The sequence below is a fragment of the Malania oleifera genome, chromosome 11 (genome assembly GCF_029873635.1).
Source record: "Malania oleifera isolate guangnan ecotype guangnan chromosome 11, ASM2987363v1, whole genome shotgun sequence".
In the NCBI taxonomy this organism is placed as follows: domain Eukaryota; kingdom Viridiplantae; phylum Streptophyta; class Magnoliopsida; order Santalales; family Ximeniaceae; genus Malania; species Malania oleifera.
Genome location: NC_080427.1, coordinates 44,128,569 through 44,149,067, shown reverse-complemented (window position 1 = coordinate 44,149,067; position 20,499 = coordinate 44,128,569). Strand labels below are relative to the sequence as shown.

The following is a 20,499-nucleotide window of genomic DNA, read 5'->3' as shown; positions in this document are numbered from 1 at the left end:
TTTGAGCTTTGTTATAGGCCAGCAGCCGCTGTTACTTCACACAGTGGACGAGTTGTACAGAGGAAAGAGTCCCAGGGTGTAGCGTACATTTTTGCCAAAGAATGGAGACAGAATGCAAAGATTGCCTAAGCCTACTTGGAGAAAGCTTCTAAGCGGATGAAGAAGTGGGCAGATCAAGGGAGAAGACCGCAACACTTCAACATAGGTGACTTAGTGCTTGTTAAGCTCAATCCTAAATAGATCAGGTCACTACAAGGACGAGATAGGAGACTACTTTGCAAATATGGAGGACCAGTCCCCATCTTGGCCAAAGTCGGGAAGGCCTCTTACATAATCGTTCCTTCGGCTTGGATGAAAGTGCTTCCTGTGTTTTACGTCAGCTGCCTCAAGCCGTTCAATGCCGACACTGAAGATCCGAGTAGAAGTCAGCCAACCAGACCAGAATTGAAGACAGTGCAACCTGACAGACGTGAAGTTGAAGATATCCTTGCAGACAGAGAGTTCATATCCTCAAGGAAGAAGTAGCGTGAGTTTTTAGTGAAGTGGAAAGGCCTTGGTGATGAAGAAATTAGCTGGATTTCTGTGGAAGATATGCTACCGTTCGTGGACAAAGTAGAAGTGTACCTAGCGTCAAAGTCTATGAGGACGTTGACCGCATAAGTGGGGGAGCGTCACGAGTCGAGCTTGTTCAGGGCATTATGCTTGCATATGACCGCTTGTCTCGTGCATTTGGGATGGGTTTCCATCATGTAAATACTAGTGTAGGTTTATTTTCTAGTAGTAGTTTCTCCCTATGCCAAATCAGGCAGCATGACTCCTTGGCCACTTTGGTGTTTCCTAGTGCCAAAGTGAGAATTGAATAGAAAACTCTTTAGGGGAGGGTGAGTGTTCATCAACTTGTAAAACTCACTAGATATTGTCAATGTGTTTACCCTACTGGCCTCCCTCGCTAGACACAATGTTAATGGAGGTGTTGTTAATAAATTGTGTTGCTAGATATTGTCAACGTGTTTACCTCCCTCACTAGACACAATGTTAATGTAGGTGTTGTTAATAAATTGCGTTGCTTCAATGTTTACTACTTACTTACCACTGCTTTCATAATTTCTTACTGCTTCCGCTGATATTTGATTGAATGATAATGAAAGTGTTTCGTGGATGAATTGTGGTAAACGATAGACTGGCTAGTTAAGCAAGAGTGCTTTAGCTAGTGCTGCACGGTCCTTTCACAAAGGTGTGAAATAGTCGGCCCGTGACAATATAACCTGTAGGGTTTTCATTCTCCATACATTCATCATATTCTTTGAAGGTGTCCTTGTGATTAATTTGGATTACTAAAATTTTTGCTAAATGCTTGCACTATGAAGTTGTTCTCTTTGCATTGATGGCCATAAGGAATTGTCCATTGTTAAGAAACATCCGTAGATAAAGTTCAGTATATTGGGATAATGTACCACCACTTTACCCTTCCCCACTTAAATACGAAATCTCGCCTCATCTGAAAAGCCCTTGTCCCAGAAGTCAAACTTGGTGTCCGGCTGGCTTGAGGGGCCAGTATATGAACTTTCTCATTCAACGTAGTTAATACCATGCATTTAATTCATTGCATTATATAATTTTGCATTTGTTCTTCATGTTCTTTGAAGATTTCTTGATGATTAGGGATCGCTGAATATTCATTATTCATTGAATGCATGAACCACGGCGTTGTGCTCTTTAAAATGCTAACCATAACCTTTTTCTGTGCATGAGGAAAAGCACACCTCTGATGACCGTTGTTAAGAAACATGCAAATATTAAATTCAGTATGATATAATTAATTTCTGAAGATTTTACTGTCCAATACTTTGCATTAGTAAAATGTTTTATGTGAAATTCATGTGTCTTCTTAAAAATATATATAACCGAGAGAGAAAGAGAGAGTACACGAAGAAAAATGTAAGTAAGAATATAGGTATTATTAGAAATGAAGAGGGAATGTAGGTTTTTTGGGTACATAGAGGTGGGAGCGTATAGGTGGGATAGGTAATATTTTACTATATTGCCATCATCTTTGCCATTTAACCAATGTTTATAGAGATATTCTATGGTGAATACAAGTGGACACCAAAAGGGGAATCCACTTTCTATATGTGATTGATAATAGATATCTTGAAAATATATTCTCTAAATATCTTGAGGACTTCAATGTCTTTCCTATACAATTGGCTATGAGTTGTGGAAAGAGAGAGAGAGAGAGAGCAAAAGGGGAATCCACTTTCTATAAGTGATTGATAATAGATACCTTGAAAATATATTCTTTAAATATCTTGAGGACTTCAATGTCTTTCCTATACAATTGGCTAGAGAGAGAGAGAGAGAGAGTATTGGTGGGATAGGTAATATTTTACTATATTGCCTTCATCTTTGCCATTTAACCTATGTTTATAGAGATATTCTATGGTGAATAAAAGTGGACACCAAAAGAGGAATCCACTTTCTATATGTGATTGATAATAGATATCTTGAAAATATATTCTCTAAATATCTTGAGCACTTCAATGTCCTTCCTATACAATTGGCTATGAGTTGTGGAGAGAGAGAGAGAGTATAGGTATTATTAGTAATGAAGAGGGAATGTAGGTTTTTTGGGTACATAGAGATGGGAGTTTATAGGTGGGATAGGTAATATTTTACTATATTGCCATCATCTTTGCCATTTAACCAATGTTTATAGAGATATTCTATGGTGTAAGTAAGAGTACAGGTATTATTAGAAATGAAGAGGGAATGTAGGTTTTTTGGGTACATAGAGATGGGAGTGTATAGGCGGGATCGGTAATATTTTACTATATTGCCATCATCTTTGCCATTTAACCAATGTTTATAGAGATATTCTATGGTGAATAAAAGTGGACACCAAAAGGGGAATCCACTTTCTATATGTGATTGATAATAGATATCTTGACTTTCTCATGTAACTTAGTTAATTCTTGAATCTGTGCGTTATATGAATTGTGCAAACTTGGTTGCATACTGGCAGAAAAAAAATTATGTTCTCTAAATATCTTGAGGACTTCAATGTCCTTCCTATACAATTGGCTATGAGTTGTGAAACTTTTCTTCGCCTCAGGTGAATGCACTGTGCCAACTGCTAGTCTTGTCCTTTTTCCCCCTTTGAAGTCATATGTAGATTTTTTGCTCTCTTCACTAATTTGATACTGTATTTCCTAAAATCTCTCCTCAGAATAGGAGAAAGTTCTGTTTTATGTTTTCCTATTGCAAATTGCTCTAAATCAGAGTCAGAGCAGGCCCTTGTTTTTTGTTGATTGTCCACACACATGTAGTTGTAGTTGCAATACCTGGGATTTTTTCATATAATATTGTGTTTTTTCCCAGCCCCAATGAAAATAGAAGGTCACGGCCTTTGAGTAAATTAAGTGACACTAGTGCATGGGAGAGAAGAAGGATAAAAGGAAAGATTGCAATTCAGAAAATGGTTGTTGACTTGATGGAGCTATATTTACATAGGCTGAAACAAAGAAGGCCTCCCTACCCAGAAAGTGATGGCATAGCTGAATTTGTAGCACAATTTCCTTATGAGCCCACACCTGATCAAAAAAAGGTACAATTATGTAATTGTTGTTTTCATTATTGTTCAACTTCTTAGAGAAGTGTATTGATTGGGTCCTAAGGTTGTCCTCCTTTTTCCTAAATGCAATTCTGCTATTGGACATGGTTACAGGTTCTATTTGGTTGCATGCTTACATTTGTACAACCATCAAGTGGTGTATATAGATTGTTTCTATCATTCTCAAAATGCCTTATGATGTTCAAAACTTTACTGGCCTGGCATTAGTTACTTTTAGTCGAATTCAAACTTTTCTTCTCTGCTATCACTTCAAGTCTGTGGAGGCCATCTTTGTTAGAAGTTATGGAAGAATGTTCGATAAAGTATATACCTTTTACAGTTTTGACCCTAATTACAGGCTTTCCTTGATGTCAAGAGGGATTTGACTGAGAGAGAAACTCCAATGGACAGGTTAATTTGTGGAGATGTTGGGTTTGGTAAGACTGAAGTTGCACTTCGTGCCATCTTCTGTGTAGTGTCAGCCGGGAAGCAAGCTATGGTTCTGGCACCGACAATTGTTTTAGCTAAACAACATTTTGATGTTATTTTGGAGCGGTTTTCTAAGTATCCTCATATCAAAGTTGGACTTTTAAGCAGGTTCCAGGTATGAGAAGTTCTTGTCCTCGACTGAACATCCCTTAATTGAAGATATGTAGGATACTATATTGGTGTTACCTGGTACATGAGTTCCTTCTTACAGTTTGGAAGAAAGATGTCTACAATCCTCTCTGAACTTCTTTGCTAATCCAGTGTATGCCAGTTTATCATACTTGCAGTATTATGTATGAATTCTATTTTTCAAGTTGCACTCCACTTCTAATTTGATATTAGGTTTTATTCGCTCAGTTTTTTCAGGAAGGCTATTTAAACCCAATGTGAATAATGACAATCAATGTATATGTATACCTTTGATGTTGCCATTGTCTGTCTTCCTGTTGACTGAAAATACACCATATTTTCTGGCACTTCCGTTTTGTGCTAGTTGCTAAATTGAAGTGCTTCATAATGTTCATAAACTTTATGTGAATGATGCTCATAAAAGCCTTAATGATTCTTTTCTTCATTTCTAACCCTTCATTCTGGTATTGTTCATATGATTCTGTTATTTTGCTTACATCATGGTTTCTATATGTTCAAGTTAATTGATATAGTACACTAGCTATTGCCCTGAATTTGCCCCTAAATTTGTGTTGTGTCACTTGCTTGATACTTTTCCTGAGACTTTGGCTGCATTAAACCATAATATAGCCTATATGATTCTCTCATTCAAGCATTGTTTGTTTTACTGTTGACAAATTAACACCATATTTTGTGGTACTTTTGTCATTCATCTAGTTATTAATTGAAGTGCTCAAGAATGTTCATTCAAACATGATGGGAATGATAATCATCATAGACCGAATGATTTCCTAGTTCACCTTTTCCCTTGATTCTGGTTGATTCTATTCTCCAATTGTTTTATGGTTTCTGGATGTACAATTAATCTGTATAACAAATTAGCTATTGCCCTGTCCTTGGCCTTGATTTTGTGCTGCATGGTTCTTATTCATAGATTTCTCTTAAATTAATGATTAAACCATAACCAAGCTTTTCTCATCTGCATGTCAGGCTCATAGCTTGCAAAGTTTTTATGAACGTAATGACAAAGTCAGAAAAAGAGGCTAGTTGATTCACTGATTAAACCCCCAAAGCCCTGTCCCTTGCTCATCTAGCTGAGAAAGAAGATTATAATCGATTGCTTCTTTTTGAAGCTCTAATAATTATGAGTGTAGCATTAGCAGGGCAATTCATTGCTATCACGTTGTTTGGATAGCGTCCAGGGATGATTGTAATACCTACATAAAATATTCAGTGAGACTAACGAGATCTCTTATTATTTGTAGACTAAAGCTGAGAAAGAGGAGTGTCTGTACATGATTAGACATGGCTACCTGGACATTATTGTGGGGACTCACTCCCTCCTTGGAAGTCGTGTTGTTTATAATAACTTAGGACTCCTTGTGGTTGATGAAGAACAGGTTTTCCTCTTGAACCTTTTTGCTTTTATTTTCCATTAATTGTATAATTCCCATTCCACATTAGTTATTTTCTTCATCCAATAAATAAATAAATAAATAATTCATTCCGTGTTGATCTGCATCTGACTTGCTTAGTTCTTCCTTTTGTTTTATTAATTTTAGTGACAAGTAGTCTATGTTGGCAACTAAGGACATCATCCAGAATAAAGAGCCTCCTAAGTTATCTTGAGTGAATTAACTTTAGTCCTTGAGATCAGCACGAAACAAATTCTTGTTATATTTATAAAGGAATGTCCTGTCCCCTCTATCAAATGGGAGATTAGCTGAAAAAAGGAATCTTGAAAACTCTAGTCTTCCATTGCCCGCACCAGTATTTTGAAATTGAGATGATATAACTTTGATTGTCATACCAAACTCTTGGTTTGATACTTGACTTGCATTTGCATTATTTCTTTGCTTTGCAGAGGTTTGGCGTCAAACAGAAGGAGAAGATTGCTTCATTCAAAACTTCAGTTGATGTTCTTACTCTATCTGCAACGCCTATACCACGAACCCTTTATTTAGCATTAACTGGGTTTCGTGATGCTAGGTGATATGCTGGTCTCAGAATAGAATGGATATTTTCTTTCCTGCTTGTCCTTGACCTGCTCTACCATCTCAATGTGAAGTTTTATTCCTTTTGACTTTTGAGTGCATGGTAAAATGTGAGGACAAGGGCTAGATTTTAGCTGGCCTCCCTCCTGAGCTAAACACTATCTTTACTCTCTATTCCCCTTCCATAGATTTTTATTTAATGAAAAGAAATGTGAGAACAAACAGAGCTGTTGAACAATGTCATTCAGAGGATAAATGAGCCTTTATAATAAAATGCTAATCTTGTATGCTCACCCAAATATCCATGGTACAGAAACTATTTCGAATCTGGTACAAGCATGGGCTGCCTGATAGTAAAAGTCCAAAAACTTAGGATTTGAGGACACTGGTATATTTAATAAATTTGGAGAATACAAATTTAGAGTTCGATAACTTCTAAATATATGTGCATAAAAGCTTAAAAAGATTGATGACCATCCTTGTTTTATGTTACTCTCTTGGAACATTTGTTAAATTATGCATATGGTCCAAATTCCATTATGTTGCTTAAATAACGCTGGCTCTATAAGATGGGTGCTGCAGTCTTTGTCCTTGAAAATCAGACTTTACCTTAATAAGAGATCATTCAAATTAGTGCATGTTGATCTTTAAGTTTCATGATATTTATAACATTTCTTTGTTTTTGTTTTCCATTTTTCTTTTACCAGTTTGATTTCAACTCCACCGCCAGAAAGAGTTCCCATAAGAACCCATCTTTCAGCATACAGTAAAGAAAAGGTAACATCGGCCATAAAGTTTGAGCTGGATCGCGGTGGCCAAGTTTTCTATGTATTGCCTCGTATTAAAGGTGAGCCCCTGAAAAATCCTATTCTGTGTCTCCTTCTTGGCTTCCTCTGTTCGTTGGTGTATGCTTTTTACCCTGCTTATCATATTACTGCATATATAGGGAAATTTTTTTTAACTTTATTAATTTTACTTAATATTGGATGAAAATTCTGTATTGGTGATCCTTTGATTGATAAGTATATTTTATTTATGATTTTATTCATCTAGTAGGATAGATAAGGATTGAACATTGTGCATGCCTCAGAAGCATATAAAAACTTTGATCTATTACATAAATTTGTAATTTTTATATATGTATATGTATTTACAGGGGTGTTATAGGCATGTGGATTAATCCCACTATTTATATGTATTGCAGTTGCTTTATGTTTTGATTTCCTGATGTGAGTTTCACGACAATTTTCGTGTTAGGACTTGATGAAGTGATGGAATTCCTTGAACAGTCATTTCCAAATGTTAAAATTGCTATTGCACATGGAAAGGTAATATCTTCTTTTATTGAAAATAAACATATTTGATATGTTCTCAATGCCCTAGTATAGTTTAAATTTATACCCCCAGGGAAGAAATTTTATGATGCTGATAGTTGGCAATGATTTTTGAAGTTGTGCATCATAATATAGGTGATTACATCTTTAAGCTTTGCGAAATTGCGACTCCATATCTAAAATATTGAAGTAAACTCAATTTATGATAATAAGATTAGTTATAGCTCCTAACGCTTTTATCAAAGGTTGAGAATTCAGAAATTTTTCTTTGGTTTGATTGCTCCTAGTGAGACTCCAAACATGTGTGAAATAGATGGAATTGTATAATTTTATGCATGTTGAACTAATGTCTTTATCTTCTTAGGCTGTTCCTTTTAAGCACTGTTTTAGTTTGATTTTACACATCCATCATCCGCTGCATTTAATTTCCTATATATTTGCTGATGGATTCAGGATCTTTTTTGTAACAATTCGGCTTAAGTTTAGTTTATTACAAGTAGCACATGTATCTGTTTTAAAGTAGTTAGAAGTTTACTTCTTAACTCATTGACCTATATTTACATGCAGAAATGTGTTTAATTTATGTGCAATGACCCAATCATAACATTTTGGTACAGATGTGCAATATCTTTAATGTTTTATAATGAAGAATACATTTTATAATGAGCATTATTTGAAGTTTGCCATGGTGCAATCTATTAAATAATTTAGTAAATGTTTTTTTTGGGGGGGGGGAGGGTGTTTCACACTTCACATCTTGCTTAGAGGATACTCTTGATAATTATACTAGGTGGAGCTCCTGCTTTGGAGCCTCACTTTGGCACTTCTCATGTAGAAACCTAATGGTACCTATCTCCGATCATATCACATTTCTCTCTATTATAATAGAACCTTTCTACTATCATTATAAATCTCAAAATACCTTTGGCAGTTGAAGGTTTAAGAGTTTATTATTTTGGGTTGAATAGCAAAATAATTATATTGTTATGGGAAGATACTATCTTTTACATAATTTTTTGGTTTGTGTAATAGATATAGATTGTTTGTTAATTAAAGTTTTATAGTTCTCTATGTTTTTTGTTAATGGTAGATATAAGTTACATTGATGCTTCCTGAATGCTTCCAACCTTCGAGCCATTAACTCTTTATACATCTCCCTACTTTTCCACACCTGCTCCCACTCATGTAAGTAGGCTTCAATTCACACCCCAGGCACACATGTAAGCAGTTATTTGTGATGCACTAGTCATGGAATGTTCCTCATCAAATAGCATACCCAATCATTCATGAGAAAATTTCCTGAAAGTCCTATGTTTATGGATGCATTTGTTGGCTATAATGCCTACAGATTTACCTGACAATTTAAACAGTGCAGTGTGATAGCTGTTGAACTTCCTTTCAATGTTTAATGTCAAACATAATGTTAAAGTTACTGTCATGGAACTTGAATAACAGATTTTGTTGAAGGTCTTCCACATAGACTTTGATTCTTCTGAACTCCTTAATATTGTTTGCATAAATTATTGTGTGGTCATTATGAGGAACTTGCATCTATTTCATAAGACAATGAATCAAATATGAGGATGAAAATTTTTATCTATCAAGTTAGTAAGGTGTTGACACACTATTTAAACCATTGTAGTTGTTAGGTGTAGTTGATGTGCAATTGTTATAATCTCTCATCTATATTTCTTGCTAGAAAAAAAAATTACTGTTATTATGTGCTGGCTCTTGATTTCTGTCGCATATTTGGAGCATGGTATGTTTGGAAAGAGCTGTCTTAGTGTTGGTTGTTTATGCATTATACTATTTGCTTTGTGGCAGCAATACTCAAAGCAGCTTGAGGAAACTATGGATAAATTTGCACAAGGTGAAATAAAAATTCTTATATGCACAAACATAGTAGAAAGTGGGCTTGACATTCAAAATGCCAACACCATCATAATTCAGGATGTTCAACAATTTGGCTTGGCACAGCTGTATCAGGTTCTGCTGTTTCTCATCCTCATTAAGTGTTTTCCTTGTTCTTCCTGTGATCTCTTTCTCATAAAAAATATGAAAAATAATCTAATGCAACGTCGTGAAACATGCTTATAAATATTGAAACTTTAGACCCCAAAAAATTCTGTACAAGTAGTAGATAGGGGCTGTCTGATTTTGGATGAGATTCAAGAACAATATGTCTATGATTCTGTTTACTTGGGGATTTTTGTACATGCCACCATCTCCAATGGAAGGTTTAGAGAGTTCTTTAATAATTTAAGATGGAATGGTTAAGGAGCAGCTGTGCAAGGATGGAAGTTTGCCCACTTCTGTAGATTAGGCTGATTGAAAGGACATAGAAGCTCAATAATTGTTTGGATGAGATGGGTTTGTGGCTATCCAATTCTAGAGATAAATAAGTTCACTTGAATGGGGCTAAAAGGAAATTGAAGAAAGGACAGCGTGATTTAGAAAATTTGAAGTGCTCAATGAATTATGAAGGCAACGGTTTAGAGAGGGGATTTCTTATTTGAATTGTTAGTTATGTTAATTTTTTATTTTTATTTTTGTTTTTATTATTATCTTTAATCTTGAGGATTGCTTGTCCTCTTTAATATATTTTCTCCTTTTCCTCTCTTAAAATATTTTCTTTTATTATATGTAAAAAAATCTTCTGCACAATATTTTAGGGCATGCTTAGTTGTGAAAAACAATTTTTATTTTCCATTTCCACATTTTCAAATAATTACAAAAATGCCACCTTATTTTCCAATTTCCAAGATTTATATAAGTCTTATAGAAAGTCTAAAAACAACGGAAAGATGTTTTCCACGAGTGAATAAGGCTTGATAGACCACATTGGTTTTTGTCACCAGTCATACCTTTTAAACCAAGTGATCAGGAGAGGCTGATTGTTCCTTCAATTTTTCTGGCTAGGCAAGTGCCTTTGTTCCATATGGCTTTTTTTGGGCTTTTACTAATCTATTGGTGACAAAAATGTTGGAAATTCTACTTGTTAGTGTTGTCTGAAATTGAAAACTGAGTAGAGAATGTGTGGCTTATATACATCAATGGGCCCAAGACCTAAAGGCTTTAGCTTTTTGGTCAAGTTCATGCTCACCCATGTGTATCAAGTCCACGGATGAGGTCTCTCCTAATGCTAACAAATGGAATGAGAGCTGATGGTTTGTAACTCTAGGTGAGTGGCAATTCAAATTGAGGGGTAAAAAAAGGCTAATTTTCCTGATCAGCTAACAGTTGAAGGACCAAGTGTGTGACTGACACCAGATCATCTAGGGCAGGCAAATGGATCCAAATGGAACCAAAATGTGACATATAGGATTGATTTAAAGGTGCGTGGAATGCAATTTGAGGCATATAAGGGGTGGCAAGGCCCTTTTGAACAACTATTAGAGAATACAGAACCCTTATTGTTTTCCCACAGTCACTAGAAAAATACAACCAAATTGATCACCTTGACACTTAGAGCGCCCGTGAATAACACAATAAGGCAGTGGGTGCTCCAATAGGAAACCCACCCCCTTTAAGTGAAATTGTTAAAAAAAGAAAGAAAGTATGAATGCACTCACTACCCATATTTGAGTCCTGAAAGCATCTGATCCTTCCCACTTGCTGTATTGGGATTTTCTCATTCCTCTCTTTCCACCCTCATCTCTTTTTCTAATAATATTATGTGTACACTTATATGTGTGTGCAAGAGTGTGCGTGCGTGCATTGCATGGTGTCACAGACTGAATATTTCACACTTTTGTGAAGGTTCGTGCGACACTAGCTAAAGCACTTTTGCTTAATTTGCCAACCAAAAGTTTACCATGGTTTACCAATAGAACACTTTTATTGTTATTGAAAGAAATGTAAGCGGAAGTAGTAAGCCATTCATGAAAGCAATGGCAGGCAAGTGGTAAACATTAAAGCAACGTAATTCATTAAATCAACACCTCCATTAACTGTGTATGTCTAGCAAGGGAGGCAAGTAGGTTAAACATGTTTTCAAAAACTAGTGAGTTTCACAAATTGATGAATACCCACCCTCCCTTAAAGAGCTTTATATGCAATTTTAGCTATGGTACTAGGAAACATCAACTTGTCTGAGGAGTTATACTCCCATTTTTAGCCTAGGACAAAACTATCCTTAAAAAATAAACCTACACTATTATATACATGATAGTAACCCATCCCATGTGTCAATGGAGCAGCAAATAGCAAAGCAAAAGATTTCTTTCCTTACTTCAGCCCACAATTATCTCCTTATTTAGGGATTGACAGATTATAGTTTACATGTATAGGGTTAGAATCATGCTAGACCTTATTTACTTTCCATGTATGGCATTGTTGTAAAGTCTATATATAATATACAGAACTCAAGGCCAAATCATTTGGCCATTCGCACAATACTTTGACATGGTATCAGAGCTAGCCGACTGCTAAGTTTTTTTTTCCCCTTCGAATTTTTTTGTCTTCTCGGTTTCGTGGCTGTTGTAGTGCTTTTTTTCTCTTCTGGAATTTTTTGTTCTCTGTTCTTTCAGTACTTCTGTGGCTGAGTGGCTGTCAGCACAGTAGTTTTTCTGGTTTGCCATTTATTTTAGTGCAGGCAACAGCTTTCTGTTGCTGTTTCTAGTGCTTCTCTGTCTTGGCACAGCAGGTTCCTGTCTTTGTGATTCTCAGCAAGCAGGCAACAGTTTTCTGTTGCTCTTTGTGAGTCCTGGCAAGCAGGCAACAGCTTTCTGTTGCTGTTTCTGGTACTTCTCTGTCTCGGCACAGCAGGTTTCTTGGTTCAAGATTTTTAAGTGCTGGAAGGCAGGTTGTTCTTGGTTTTCTTTGTACCTGCATTGTTTATTTTTTGGGCTTCTAGATTTTCTGGTGGTCTTTTTCTTTCGGCACAGTCTGTTTATTTGGGCTTCTCGATTTTCTCCTTTATTTAGCATGGACTCCGCACCTATGTGTGCCAAGTTTAGGCAATAGTTATTCTACGTGGGCTTTTCAATTTGAACATTTCCTGAAGGGAAAAGATCTTTGAGATCATATTGATGGCACGGATTGTGCACCCAATCCTGATGAGTCCAAGGAGTTAGCGGCTTTTCCTTCATGGGTTGTGCTTGGTGCCAAGGATTCAGCAGCTTGTCCTTCATGGGCTGTGCTTGATGCTCAGATTATGTCTTGGCATCTTGGCTCGGTTAAGCCACATATTGTCCCTAACTTGCTCAATCCTTGTGTACTTATTTAAAAACAGTATATCATCAAGATAACGGTGCCTGTTGTTTTCAGTTAGAGCATGTGATTGCCATGTTTTAACATGACAATCGTTCCATCCAAGACTATTATTTGGGGTTTCTGACTCTTTGGAACGAATATTTTGATCTGGTTACTGCCAATGTTCTCGTTGCCTCTCTTTCTGTTATTCAACATCTTCACGAGACTAGTCGTCATGATCAGTTTCTTATGAAACTCCGCCCCGAGCATGAATCTGTTTGCTCATCTTTGCTGAATCGCTCTTTTATTTCTTCTCTTGATGTTTGTTTTGGTGAGTTACTTCGTGAAGAACAATGGCTTAGTACTCAAGTTACTCTAGCACAATCTCATGGTAGTTTAGGGTCTGTCCTTGTGGCTTATGCTGCTTAACGACGAGGACCGCTTTGAAGTGTTTTTTCTACAAAGAATTTGGGCATATCGCTGCTAATTGTTCCAAGAAATTTTGCTCTTATTGCAAGAAAAATGGTCACGTTATCAAAGACTGTCGTATCCACCCGCAGAATCGTCAAGCCCAGGCATTACAGACTTCTGTTAGTGTACCTCCCCCAACAATGAATTTTGCGGCCCATGGCTCTTCTTCAGGTGACTCCTTTGTTCCTGCACCTCCTACAACGAATTACTGCACACCCAAAATGGTCCAACAGATGCTAATTTCGGCATTATCAGCAATGGGGCTCCAAGGTAACAATTCTACTAAACTTTGGTATGTGGACTCGGGTGCCTCTAATCACATGACGAATAAACCCACTACTTCGTGTCATGTTCGGCCCTATGCTGGTCAATTTGCTTTTCAAATTGCCACTGGCAATTCTTTGCCAATAGCTGCTGTTTGAGATGCCTCTTCTAAGTTCACTGATGTGTTTCTTGCTCCTTAGCTTTCCACGAATCTTATTTATGTTGGTCAATTAGTTGATAACAATTGTGCTGTTAATTTTTTCTGGTAATGGTTGTGTACGTTGTGCATGACTAGGTAACGGCGGAGCCGATCGCGAAGGGACCTAAAGTGGGGCGCTTGTTTCCACTACTTTTGCCTGTTCCAGCACGTTCTCCTGTTTTTTCTATTAAGTCTTTTGCTTGTAATAATGTTTCAGATCTTAGTATGGTGTGGCATTGTCGTTTAGGCCATCCCAATACTCTGATCTTATCTCATGTATTGAACTCTGGTTTACTTGGTAATAAAGAACGTTCTTCTTTATCTCTTGAGTGTGCCTCTTGCAAACTTGGTAAAAGCATAACTCTTCCCTCCCTTTGTATGCTAGTAGAGCTTCTCAGTGCTTTGATCTTATCCATAGTGATGTTTGGGGACCTTTCCCGGTTAGTTCACATGAAAATTTAAATACTATGCGACTTTCATTGATGATCATAGCTGATTTACTTGGGTCTACTTTCTTCGCTCTAAATTTGAGGTCTTTCGTACTTTCACTGAGTTTTTAGCGTATGTTGACAATTAATTTTCTACTTTTATTAAGAAATTACACACAAATTCTGGTGGTGAATATGTGTCTACTGAATTCCAAGGCTTCTAAATGTATTATTCATCAACATTCATGTCCTGCTACTCCCTAATAGAATGGAGTTGCGGAACAGAAAAATCGTCATCTCCTAGATGTGGTATGTACTCTTTTGCTGGAATCATCTGTTTAGTCCTTGTTCTGGGTTGAGGCTCTGAAAATTGTTACTTACTTGATTAATCGTTTACCTTCTCAAGTCTTACTCATGGAGTCTCCCTATTTCTGCTTATTTGATAAGCAACCTAGTTACGATAACCTTCATACCTTTGGTTGTGTATGTTTTGTTCATTTACCTCCTCATGAGCGACATAAATTATCTGCTCAATCTGTTCGATGTGCATTCTTGGGATATAATGTGTGTCAAAGGGAATTTCTTTGCTATGATCCAACATTACATTGTACACGCATTTCTAGGAATGTTATTTTCTTTGAAAATCAACATTTTTTTCCTATGTCCTCTGTACCCTCCTCTTCTACTGTGATTCTCCCCTCCTTTGAGGAGCAGTTTTTGGATCCTTATCAAGTCAGTTCTCGTTTTAAACCAGGTATTGTGTATATGCGATGCTCCCGCCTACAGTCTCTTCCAGTAGCTTATCCGATATCTGATCCTACCACGCTCCAGATTCAGTCGGTTGCAACACCTCTTGAGCCTTTGTTATGTCGCTCTTCTCGAGTGCCTGTACCCTTTGGATAGGTATGGGTTTCCCTCTTCAAGTTCTGGCAATTCTATTTCACCTCTTACCGCTGCATTGTCCAATTTAGATATTCCCACATCCTACTCACACACTGCCAAGCATGATTGTTGGCGACAAGCTATGCAGGAAGAAATTGCCGCTCTAGAGGCCAATCACACCTGGGACATTGAGCCTTGTCCTTCCACCATTGTTCCTCTGGGTTGTAAATGAGTTTAGTCCGTCAAGGTCCAATCTGATGGAAGTCTGGATCGTTACAAAGCTCGCCTTGTTGCACTTGGGAATAATCAGGAATATGGTGTCAATTATGAAGAGACCTTTGCTCCTATGGCTAAGATGACTACTGTTCGTACAATTCTAGCTATTGCTACTTCCAGTGATTGGCCACTACATCAAATGGATGTCAAGAATGCTTTTCTTCACGGGGATCTTAAAGAGTGTATTATATGAAGCCACCCCTGGTGTCACGGTCCAACTATTTTCGCACCGTTGTGAAGGACCGTGTGGCGCTAGCTAAAGCACTTTTGCTTAACTAGCCAGCCTATCGTTTACCAACATTCATCCACGACGCACTTTCATTAACATTCATTCAGATAGCAGCGGAAACAGTAATCAATTCATGAAAGTCATGGCAAGCAAGCAGTAAACATTGAAGCAAACGTAATTTATTAACAAATCCTTTGTTGACATGGTGTATTTAGCGAGGGAGGCAAGTAGGTTAAGCACGTTGACAATTGCTAGTGAGTTTTACAATGACTGATGAATACTCACCCTCCCCTAAAGAGGTTTTTATGTAATTATCATCCTGGCACTAGGAAACATCAAAGTGACCGAGGAGTCATACTGCCTTATTTGGCTTACAAAGACTCTACTAGCAGAAAATAACCCTACACTAGTATTTACATGATGGAAACTCATCCCAAGCACACGAGATAAGCGGTCACAGGCAAGCATAATGCCCTGAACAAGCTTAGCTCGTGACATTCTCCCCCACTTATGCGGTCGACGTCCTCGTAGACTTTTGGCGGTAGGTACACTTCAAGTTTGTCCACGAACTATTGAATATCTTCCGCATAAATCCAGCTGATTTTTTTGTCATGAAGGAATTTCTACTTCACTAGGAACTTCTGCCGCTTCTTCCTTGAGGATATGAACTTTCTATCTGCAAGGATCTCTTCAACGTCATGTCTGTCAAGTTGCACTATCTTCAACTCTGCTCTATTGAACTGACTTTTGCTCAGGTCATTGGTGTTGGCGTTGAACGGCTTAAGGCAGCTGACATGAAACTGCGGTCTTCTCCCCTTATCTGCCCACTTCTTCATCTGCTCAGAAGCTTTCTCTAGATAGGCTTGGGCAAACTCTACATTTTGTCTCCCTTCACTGGTGAAGATGTACACCCTGGGACTCTTTCGTCTGTACGGCTCACCCACTATGTGAGGTAACAGCGGCAGCTGGCCTGTAACAAGCTCAAAAGAGCTCTTATTGGTTGTTGAGCGCCTTTGGGCATTGCCACAGAATGGAGCCACATCAAGTAGTTGCACCCCATTCTTCTGGTTGTCATTGACAAAATGGCACAAGTACTCATCTAGCAGCTCTCTGAATCTCTTCATCTGTCCGTCTGTCTGTTGGTGAGAACTCGAAGAGATGTCAATATGTGACCTGAATATCCTAAAAAATTCTGTTAAGAAGTTGTTAGTGAACATTAAGTCTCGGTCACAAATAATAACTTGGGGAACACTCCAATGTTTCACAATAATCACAAGGAACAATTGTGTCGTCTCCTCTGCCGAACAGTACTTTGGTGCGGCTATGAAAGTACCATACTTCTTCCGCTCCCCCTTGTCTTGTTGGCAAGTGAGACAAGTTTTGGTATAATCAACCACATCATCCCGCGTGTGCGGCCAATAATACCTCCCCGGTAGTTCTATCATTGGAGTCATTCTCCGCGAATACCCCTCAACGAACTTCCTGCAATATTTAGTAAGGCCAAGAAAGGAAGGCAACTCCTTCACTATCGTGGGGATCTTCTATTCTTGAATCATCGTTACCTCCTCCATACCCCTCCGGATACGACCTTGTTCAACCACTTGACCAAGGAATTTGTTGCTTCGCCGAGCGAAAGAGAAATTCTCCTTCTTTACATCCAGACTATTTTCCCTCAGCCTGTCGAACACCTTCCGTAGATGCTCTTCATGTTTCCTTTGAAACAACACCGATGCTCCCAACGGTGTTTTGGAAGGGCGAACACATCCCGCTTCCAATTCATCAAGTTGCTTCCCCAACTCTACTATCTCTCGAGGCGCAATCCGACATGGCCCTTTAGTAGGTGGTTTCACTCCTGATAACAACTTGATCTCATCCTCCACAGTCCGTCGTGAAGGCAAATTGGGAGGCAGCTTATCCGGCAACACCTCCTTATACACATCCAACACCGCTTGGATGGTCGTAGGCTCCAGCTCTTGGCCTACTTCTTAGTCTACCACCACCGTGGCTAGACATGTCTGCTCACCTTGACCCAATCCCTCATTGAGTTGTATGGCTGAAAGGGACTTCCCGTTGTCTCCTTTCGTTGCAACAACTTGCACCATGCACGAGTGATCTCCCATCAAACACAGGGAACCAACCGAAGGCATCAGCGCTGCCCTCGTCCCCCTTAGGAACTCCATTCCTAGAATGACTGGAAAGTCATCCAATGGCACCACTGTGAAATTCGCATGACCTTCCCACTGTCCAAGCTTCACAGTAACTTGCTTGGCTACTCCCAGAGTAGGCTAGGCTACAGAGTTAACTGCTTTCATGCGTCCTGTATCCTTCTTTTAGGATAAGTTGAGTCTCCATGCTTCCAACTGCGAAACAAAATTATGAGTAGCCCCCGTATCTACCATAGCGCGAGTACTCTTCCCATTTATCCTCAAGTCCACAAACATTAACACTTTTGCTCGTGTAACTTTTGGCGTTTTTTTCTACTTTTCCAATGCGCTCACCAGCCGCACTGAACCCACCCTCGGGGCATCATCCTCTTCCGCATCGTCTTCCACTGCCTGCTCTACAATAGAAGCCTGTAAAGCATTAAGTGATGCTTTGTAAGGGCACTCAAAAATTCTATGAGGCCCACTACACAAGTAGCACGAAATTTTACTCTTTCTCGTTCCATTGGGTGTGTTGACCCTTGAGACGACGAAACTTCCTTTGAGGTTGATGATTTAGAGTCGGCTCCCCCACTCTTGGGTTTGCCATTCTTGAAAGACTTTCCACTGTTTCCCTCTCCGCCAAACCATTTGGACGAAGTGGTATCATCACCAACGTAGTCAGTCAAGTGTTCTGCAGCCGCTTGTGCAGTTGACAAGTCTTGAACCCTTTGCCTATGAAGTTCAGTTCTTGCCTACGATTTCATCCCTCAAGAAAATAGAACAACTTGTCCTTTTCCGACATATCCCGAATATCCAACATTAAAGCAGAAAATTGTTTCACATATTCGCTGATCGACCCCGTATGCTTGAGATCTCTCAGTTTTTGCCTTGCATTATACTCAACATTCTTAGGAAAGAATTGGGTCTTGAGCTCTCTCTTCAAGTCTGCCCAACTATCAATTACACAGCTTCCATTTTCAATTTCTTAGTACTTGATACGCCACCACAGTTTGGCATCACCAATCAAGTACATGGTCGCAGTATCCACCTTTGCCTGTTCTGAGGCCATCCTCACAACGCGAAAGTACTGCTCCACTCCTTGGCATCTTGGGCACCCCCATACGTCCTGGGTTCTGGCACCTTGGGCTTGCTAACTCCCGGAGTGTTGGAGTTCCCCATAGCAAGAACCATCACATTCATCTTTGCATCCAGATCTGCCATCCGCGACTGCAAAGTTTCAATTGTGTGGCGAAAGTCCTCTGACATGTCGCCTATCAAACCTACTTGACGTTTTTGTGATCCCATCACTTCATCAACAAGTTCTCTCATCTGGGTCACCTCCACGGCCATAGTGTTGGTTGTTGTCTTAACCTGTGCTTCTAGCACGCTGATCCTCTCAGCAGTGTTTGGTGCCATGGTCACTTACCAAAGCTTTTCCAAATCCAAACGAAGGCAATCGAATTCACATAGCAACTCAACCTTGGGCTCTCACCAAGTGTCACCGACTTGGCTCTGATACCAAATGTCACAGTCCGACTATTTTCACATTGTTGTGAAGGGCCGTGCGGCGCTAGCTAAAGCACTCTTGCTTAACTAGCTAGCCTATCGTTTACCAACATTCATTTACGACGCACTTTCATTAACATTCATTTAGATAACAGCGGAAACAGTAATCAATTCATGAAAGCCGTGGCAAGCAAGCAGTAAACATTGAAGCAAACGTAATTTATTAACAAATCCTCCGTTGACATGGTGTACTTAGCGAGGGAGGCAAGTAGGCTAAGCACATTGACAATTGCTAGTGGGTTTTACAATGACTGATGAACACTTACCCTCCCCTAAAGAGGTTTTTATGTAATTATTATCCTGACACTAGGAAACATCAAAATGACCGAGGAGTCATACTGCCTTATTTGGCTTACAAAGACTCTACTAGCAAAAAATAACCCTACACTAGTATTTACATGATGGAAACCCATCCCAAGCACACGAGATAAGCGGTCACATGCAAGCATAATGCCCTGAACAAGCTTAGCTCGTGACACCTGGGCTTGTTTCCCTCTCTGACTTCACATGTGTGTAAGCTTTGTCGTTCTCTTTATGGTCTCAAACAAGCTCCGAGGGCCTGGTTTGATAAATTCTGCACCACTTTATTACAATTTTCGTTCAAGTAGAGCAAGTATGACACTTTATTGTTTCTTCAGAAATCAGACATGGGTATTGTTGTTCTTTTGGTTTATGTTGATGATATTGTGATTACTAGTTCCGATTCTGCTTTACTTGCTCAGCTCAAGACTCATCTCTCAAAGTCCTTTCATATGAAAGATCTTGGGTCTCTTACATATTTTCTTGGTCTTGAGGTGAATCTTAGTCCCTCGGGTATTTCACTCAATCAACATAAGTATGATAGTGACTTGGTGGCCACAGCTGGCCTTCAGAAAGGTATTTCTGTTGATACTCCCATGGAATTAAATGTCAAGCTTCGCAAAGAAGAGGGTGACTTACTTGCTAAGCCCAATTTATACCAGAAGTTGGTGGGTAGTTTTGTCTATCTCACCATTGCCAAATCAGACATTTCTTTTGCTGTAGAGCAAGTCAGCCAGTTTCTTCAGACTCCTCGTCATCTTCATTTGGCTGCTGTCCGTAGGATCATACGTTATGTTCAGGCCACTTCTGCCCGTGGTTTATTATTCCCTGCAGGCAATTCTTCTCACCTTGATGCTTATAGCAATGTTGTTTAGGCTGGTTGTGCTGATACACGTTGCTCCATCACTAGTTGGTTTGTGTTCTTAGGTGATGCATTGATCTCTTGGAAGAGTAAAAAGCAAGATAGAGTTTCTAAGTCATTGAAGGAATC

The 20,499-nt window shown here is 38.8% G+C and overlaps 1 protein-coding gene across 6 annotated transcripts in view; it reads left to right on the top strand.

Annotated features, from left to right (window-relative positions):
* The window catches only part of LOC131168518 (ATP-dependent DNA helicase At3g02060, chloroplastic), a 43,280-nt gene that overhangs the window by 5,297 nt on the left and 17,484 nt on the right, over positions 1-20,499 (top strand). For 3 of the 6 annotated variants that reach the window (XM_058128008.1, XM_058128009.1, XM_058128013.1), the window contains exons 2-8: positions 3,379-3,604; positions 3,969-4,214; positions 5,494-5,628; positions 6,093-6,217; positions 6,930-7,069; positions 7,480-7,550; positions 9,381-9,542. In XM_058128008.1, the coding sequence (XP_057983991.1) occupies positions 3,379-3,604; positions 3,969-4,214; positions 5,494-5,628; positions 6,093-6,217; positions 6,930-7,069; positions 7,480-7,550; positions 9,381-9,542 (1,105 nt within the window). The remainder of the gene's footprint in view (positions 1-3,378; positions 3,605-3,968; positions 4,215-5,493; positions 5,629-6,092; positions 6,218-6,929; positions 7,070-7,479; positions 7,551-9,380; positions 9,543-20,499) is intronic. The other 3 variants (XM_058128011.1, XM_058128010.1, XM_058128012.1) reach the window with 3 other exon arrangements.